The 7,500-nt window shown below is 46.1% G+C and overlaps 1 protein-coding gene across 1 annotated transcript in view; it reads left to right on the forward strand.

The window, feature by feature from the left end:
- LOC125045272 (putative nuclear envelope pore membrane protein POM 121B) overlaps window positions 1-7,500 on the forward strand; it is a 12,633-nt gene that overhangs the window by 3,675 nt on the left and 1,458 nt on the right. The window contains exons 2-5 of the mRNA XM_047642475.1: window positions 771-816; window positions 3,176-6,345; window positions 6,384-7,211; window positions 7,343-7,500. The exon at window positions 7,343-7,500 is cut by the window's right edge and continues 19 nt beyond it. Coding sequence (XP_047498431.1) covers window positions 780-816; window positions 3,176-6,345; window positions 6,384-7,211; window positions 7,343-7,500 — 4,193 coding nt within the window. The 5' untranslated portion in view covers window positions 771-779. The remainder of the gene's footprint in view (window positions 1-770; window positions 817-3,175; window positions 6,346-6,383; window positions 7,212-7,342) is intronic.

Raw genomic sequence — 7,500 nt, forward strand, 5'->3', positions numbered from 1 at the left:
TTAGCATTCCGACCTTTGGCGTTCCTGGCAGACACAGCTGGTGCTCGAGCTTTTTCTTCGGATCTATTAACTGCAAGATGGCGTAACAAAAATACTTTCACACTGATCTGACAACTGTCATCGCCGATGGTAATAAAGAGCAAATATAAAGTAATAATGCGGAAATGTTCTCGTAATTACAATTGCAATTACCAGTAGCTTTTGACAACCTTTTACACAATATTAACTTAAGGTCGCATTGCAAAAGTTTACACATTGTATTTCGAAAAATCTGGTAAAGTTATTTCAGACCAATGAATAGTCATGCAACAGTTTAACTAAATTTCAAAACACCGCTGAACGCCCCGTGGGCATGACAAGCGAAACCACAGCCTGTTGCTCCTATTCATAAAGATGATAATAGCTGCAAATACCTAGAGAGTGGCGTATGGCTCTCCGCCTCGACAATAATATTCTTGATGCTACGTATGGCTGCATACGGAGTCATTTAGTAATGCATCCTACGGAAAAGCCGATAGACAGATATACAGTATATACAATCTCCCAGGTAATTCAGGCAAACAAACAAACCTCAATTAGGTTAAAAACAGATGCCTAATTAGGATTTTCAACCAAAATAATCTGAACTAAACAGAGATAGCCTTACTAAACACAGCTGACCTGACCTGACCACGCGCACATCACTAATAAACTAACGAAAACATTTACTTTTGTGTTAGTCTCGTTCCCTCTCCGAATTCGCCAACTCAAGCATTCTTCTTTTTTTTCAGACCGGCGTCATGTTGTGCCGGAAGCTTCTGTTCCTGGCGCTCATAGGTGAGTTGATGGCGATTCTGATGGCATTTACCGAAAATTGACACACACGCATACGTACTTATACACACACACACACACACACACACATATATATGTATATATACATACACACACACACATATATATGTATATATACATACACATACATATATATATAAACATTACACACACACACACACACACACACACACACACACACACACACACACACACACACACACACACACACACACACACACACACACACCTCTGTAACATGCCTGTGCTTTGACTGCTCTGTCTCACGGCCAGAAAACGACATATCGCCTTGAGAGGTCAAACGCAGTTGTCGTAGGGGAAGTCACCGCCGTGGCGTAAGCGTTAGCTCACTGAACCGCGGTTGAATAGAAAGGCATCCAATCAGGCAAGGATGGTTCTGCCAAATAACCTCTCAATAATGAATGGAGAGAATGGAATGAATGGCTGTTGACCAAAACACACACACACACACACACACACACACACACACACACACACACACACACACACACACACACGCACAAGCACACGCACACGCACACGCACACGCACACGCACACGCACACACGCGTATGTGTGCTTGTTTATGTGTGCGTGTGTTTAGGAACATAATGGGAAAATGCTGTGCTTACTTTATTATTTTTTATGTTATAAACATTAGTATCAGCAAAATAATATAGCGTAAAATAGTTTCGTATATCAAGGAAAAGGGTTAACGGGCGAGACAAGCAGTAATTGGCTCATTGGTGAGTCAGTACAAGTGTAGCCATCTATGCGTAAAACCAATTAATAAAGTAAACTCACAGTGGGCATGGCATGTACGTACATGTCATGCCCGTCGACAGGGCAAAGGAAAACAGGGAAATGTTGAGTACTTTAATCTTTTGAAAGAAGGAGCTCTACGAGTTTACGTTCTTCTATTCCACAGAGGTACTGGTCACTAACGTAAAGAAGGGCAAAAACAGCAAGAAATGCAGTAAACATCATTCAGCTAAATTTACTTTTTTCTCTCTCAAAAACAACCAAACAGCTTACCGTGTTTTCGTCCAAACATAATTCTACGGATTCAAATATCTGAATAACAAAGGCGTGAGCAGAGTTTAAGTACTTTCACATATATCCATATATATATGTGTGTGTGAGTGTGAGTGTGAGTGTGAGTGTGAGTGTGAGTGTGAGTGTGAGTGTGAGTGAGAGAGAGTGTGAGGGAGTGAGTGTGTAAGTGTGTGTGTGTATTTCTTTTCATATAATACGTATAAAAACAATTTAAGATTTTAAAAATCACCTTGCACCCTAAAGGTCAAGCTCGGGGTTAAGCATTATATTTTGTATATGACTGCGATAACTCTCGAACCACTGCTATATAAAGTAAAATCTAATGTGTTTCGGCTGTTGCCAAAGTCTCAGCCGAACAAAGAATATTTGTGTGATCACTGTTATTACCTAACCGACTCTGCAGTCATGACTGTTCCTGACACGTGCTTATGTTGCATGTACTACCTATTTTGGCTTTTTTCTTTTTTTTGCGGTCAGAGCAGTGTCTGTGTGGATATAGGAGTAAACTCCTATATCTAAGAAGTCAACTAATCAATATTTTCTCTCTTCCTTAAACCAATGAGAATATCAGATATTTTCTTGGGGAAATCATTTCCTTTATAATGTTAAATATATATATTTTATTTTCAAAACATACCTTCTGTTCATGAACACATTAACTTTGTAGGAAAAATCCTTCTACCAATATATCAATGAAAGTTGGGATGAAATATAAGTAGGCTTGATCTGACTGAAATTAATGCAAATTAAAATATGACATTCGTTTTATATGAACAAACATAATTATATGAACACAACTTGCGTGATCTTCAAGGAACCTTTCAGTTTGAGATCAGTGAAATTAGGTTAGGACTACAGTAATCACGAGCATTGCCATGGCAGACAATACCAAACTTGTCAAAGGGTAAGGAATGCAACAAGAGATTCTAAAACGTGAGCAACAATTACAAGAGTCTAGGTTTGGCTAATACTGGTTTCCTTTGTTTTTAATTATTTTAAGCTTATTAGGAAAAGGTTAAAATTACCTGTACACAAAAAGCCTGAAATAATCAGTTCTGTTGAGTAACAACCAGGGTCTGAAGTGGTAGGTGTTTACTCCAAGACTCAAGGCCATAACTACACACATATATTGCTCCACCTGGTCATGTAAAACTTCAGAATATCTAATTTATCTGACAACTGATAGATGTTTAGTCCTTAACTGTGTAACAAATTTTCCTGTTATTGCTACAGAACTTATTTCCTAAGACTATATTATCTAATTTTACCCCTTCTTCTCACACAGGCCTCACTGTTGCAGCACCCGATAAGCCTCTCAGGAACAATGGAGACCATTCATCTGAAGATAACATTTTCCTCATTTCTAGCAACTCTCGTGCACGCTCCCATGGTGGCCGCCCTGGGTTTACTGTAAGAAATGGTGGCAGACTCCCAGTCTTTTCAGGACATGCTAAGCCACGAATTAGAATCTCAGTCAAGCCTCCAGCTGGGATAATTGACACAAGTGCTGTTAGGTCCTCAGCAGCACTTGGAGGCAGTGGTTTGAGGACCTCAGCAGCTTTTGGTGGTAGTGGCATTAGGTCCTCAGGAGCAGTTAGAGGTAGTGCTGTAAAATCAGCAGCTGGAGCTGGCTTCCAAGGATACTTTTACCCAGTCCCAGAGAATCCCCTCCTTATAGATGGGTCTGCAGCAAAGCCAGCTTCAACACCATCTCTACCAAACCAAGTGCCTTCACAATCCTATGGCACTCCATCCCCATCACACTCTGCTTCTACCAATGGAAAGAATGATGTCGATTTATCCAGTGCAGTCCCATTAAGTGCTGATGAGGCTTCCTCGGGATCTCTCGGGAAAGCTATTGCCCAGATACTGTCCAAGCTGACAGGTGGCACAGTCCAATCAATCAGTGGCAGTTCTGGGTATGAGCCTCCATCTGGCCCAGTTGGTAATGTTAACTTCTTCACAGCCTCAGGCCCAAAGCAAGTGAATGCTGGCTCCAGTCCTACTAAAAGACCAGTCATCTTACAACCAAAAGTTGAAACTCATGCTTTTATTGCTGTATCACCTTCTGCAACAAAACGACCCAGTACAAAATATAGTGCACCAACTGCAGGACATGCTGTTGCATCACAGCCAATCGCCCCTGCACCAGCTCCTAGTACAGGCTATGGAACACCATCGGCAGGACAGGCTGTTGCTTCACAGCCAATCGCCCCTGCACCAGCTCCTAGTACTGGCTATGGAACACCATCGGTAGGACAGGCTGTTGCTTCACAGCCAATTGCCCCTGCACCAGCTCCTAGTACAGGCTATGGAACACCATCGGCAGGACAGGCTGTTGCTTCACAGCCAATCGCCCCTGCACCAGCTCCAAGTACAGGCTATGGAACACCATCGGCAGGACACGCTGTTGCTTCACAGCCAATTGCCCCTGCACCAGCTCCTAGTACAGGCTATGGAACACCACTGGCAGGACATGCTGTTGCTTCACAGCCTACTGCTCCAGTGCCTTTACCACAACAGCCCAGCACAGAATATGGTACACCAGTGGGTGGTCATGCTGTTGCTTCACAGCCTGCTACACCTGTACCTACTCCACAGCAACCCAGCAGTGGCCAAGCTTTTGCATCACAGCCTGCACCTGCTCCTAGCACAGAATATGGTACACCAGTTGGTGGGCAAGCTGTTGCCTCACAGCCTTTTGCTCCAGCCCCACATCCATCTACTTTGTATGGTGTCCCTGTAGCACCACACTCAACACCTGTTCGCTTTGATGTCCAAACAGGTGGTTCTGCAGTTGCTAGTCCTTCCCAAGCAGGCCTGCCTATTCCAACTCATAGCCCTTCTCCTGCCCCCACTACCTTTGCTGCTGCCCATGGTGCCCAAAGTGATCCACCTCCTCCAACACCACCTTTCCAGGAACAGCCTAGGCCTGCTGCCCAAGCACCTACTCAAGCTGGCCCGCCTTTCATCCCAACAGCTCCTTCTTTCACTACTCCTCCCCCAACGTTCTTTACATCTGCCCAAACATTTGCCCCTGCTTCACAAACATTCACTACACCAGCTCCAGCTGCTGCTCCCAATGCTATAACGTTTACAACCCCTGCCCCGACATTTACCTCTGCTCCCCCAGCAGTCAGTCTTGCTGATACAACTCCTGCTTTTGAATTCCACACTCAACGATTTGAATTTGGATCCCCAATACCTGCAGATGCAGGAGTAACAGGAGTATCACATGGCACCTCTGGCTTCCAAGGTGTTTCAACACCAAGCCCCTTCCCATCTATCACTGTCCGAGGTGAGACAGGACTTGGTAGCGCTCAATCACAGATTCCTGCTTTTGATAATACACAGAGTGCTGTTGGATTTAGTACTCCTCAAACTCTAGTTGATTTTAGTGCTCCGTCAGCTACAAGTGGCATTGGCGCTCCTCAACCTGCTGCTGGATTTGCAGCTCCTCAACCTGCTGGTTTTGGTGCTCCTCAAGTTGCAATTGATTCAGGTGCTCCTCAAGCAGCAGCTGGTTTTGGTGCCCCTCAGGCAGCAGCTGGTTTTGGTGCTCCTCAAGCAGCAGCTGGTTTTGGTGCTCCTCAGGCAGCAGCTGGTTTTGGTGCTCCTCAGGCAGCAGCTGGTTTTGGTGCTCCTCAGGCAGCAGCTGGTTTTGGTGCCCCTCAGGCAGCAGCTGGTTTTAGTGCCCCTCAGGCAGCAGCTGGTTTTGGTGCTCCTCAAGCAGCAGCTGGTTTTGGTGCCCCTCAAGCAGCAGCTGGCTTTGGTGCTCCTCAGATTGTTGCTAACTTTGGGGCCACTTCAAGTGCCTTAGGTACACCTCAAGTTGTTGCTAACTTTGGTGCTCTTAGAGATGATTTAGGTCAAGTGCAAACTAGTTTTGGCAACAACCTAGGAGTTGCGAATTTCGGAAATACTCAAGGTGTCACAAATTTTGCCTTCCCTAGCTCTGGAGCTTCTCAGGCAACCGCTGGTTTTGGAGCTCCTGTAGATGCAGCTGTTTTGGGGGCTCCTGAGGTTGCAGGTGACTTTGGTGCTCCTCCCGGTGCAGTTGGCTTTGGTATTCCTCAAGACACAGTTGGCTTTGGTGCCTCTCAAGATGCAGCTGGCTTTGGTGCTCCTCAAGATGCAGCTGGCTTTGGTGCTCCTCAAGATGCAGCTGGCTTTGGTGCTCCTCAAGATGCAGCTGGCTTTGGTGCTCCTCAAGATGCAGCTGGCTTTGGTGCTCCTCAAGATGCAGCTGGCTTTGGTGCTCCTCAAAATACAGTTGCTTGGGCTCTCAATGCGCTGGTGCTCAAGATGCAGCTGGCTTTGGTGCTCCTCAAAATGCAGCTGGCTTTGGTGCACCTCAAGATGCAGCTGGCTTTGGTGCTCCTCAAGATGCAGCTGGCTTTGGTGCTCCTCAAGATGCAGTTGGCTTTGGTGCTCCTCAAGATGCAGCTGGCTTTGGTGCACCTCTAGGTCAAGTTGGATTTGATGTAACCCAGGTTGCAGTAGGTTTTGATGTCCCTCAGGATGCAACAGGCTTTGATCCCTCCCAGGGTGCAGTTGGCTTTGGTGCACCTCAGGGTGCAGTTGGCTTTGGTGCACCCCTGGGTGCAGTTGGCTTTAGTGCACCCCAGGGTGCAGTTGGCTTTGGTGCACCCCAGGGTGCAGTTGGCTTTGGTGCACCCCAGGGTGCAGTTGGCTTTGGTGCACCCCAGGGTGCAGTTGGCTTTGGTGCACCCCAGGGTGCAGTTGGCTTTGGTGCACCCCAGGGTGCAGTTGGCTTTGGTGCACCCCAGGGTGCAGTTGGCTTTGGTGCACCCCAGGGTGCAGTTGGCTTTGGTGCACCCCTGGGTGCAATAGGTTTTGGTGTTCCTCAGGATGTAGCTGCTTTTGGTGCCCCTCAGGATGCACTTGGCTCTGGTGCCCCTCAGGGTACAGTTGACAGCAGAACTTCTCTAGATGCCTCTAACTTTGCTGTTCCTCAAGCTGCATTTGGTTTAGATAATCAAGGCGGTAATGCTTTTGGTGTTTCTAATGTTGGTTTACCAATTCAACCTGGCACTCCTTCAGGTGTTGGTGTGCCCTTAGCCATCATCAACCCACAAGGCAATTTTAATCCTGTGGGAATAGCAGGGGCAGATTTTGGACCCGCCATCAACACTGGAGTAAATTTTGGACCCCCCCTCAACACTGGACCAAACTTTGGTTTCGACATTAGTGCAATTCCCTTTACCCCTGAAGAACAAGAGGAGCTACTTGCTGCAGCAGGAATCGGAACACCAGCATTTGGTAACTTCAATTTTCAAGTGAAGCGTGATACAGCCAAAGCAAGTGAAAGTTCTGAAGATACGTCCTAACTTGTCCTCGTTAGCAGTGGTGCTGGTTGGGCCTTGCCTGGTGCCAGGCTCACCCGTTCACACTAGTCTTCCAGCACTGCTCTTTCATATTCTCACTTCAGGAAGCTTGGGTCAAGTTCATTGTCTACCTTTATCTCTTCTGTCATTTCCTAGTCTTTATAAAGATAATGTTCATGATGTTAACTTTTAGTATTATGTCCATGGCCCAGCATCAAAATATCTGTCTTGCTGTACCTTTGCTTCTGTGTTACATATGTGT

Source organism: Penaeus chinensis, chromosome 37 (assembly GCF_019202785.1).
Source record: "Penaeus chinensis breed Huanghai No. 1 chromosome 37, ASM1920278v2, whole genome shotgun sequence".
In the NCBI taxonomy this organism is placed as follows: domain Eukaryota; kingdom Metazoa; phylum Arthropoda; class Malacostraca; order Decapoda; family Penaeidae; genus Penaeus; species Penaeus chinensis.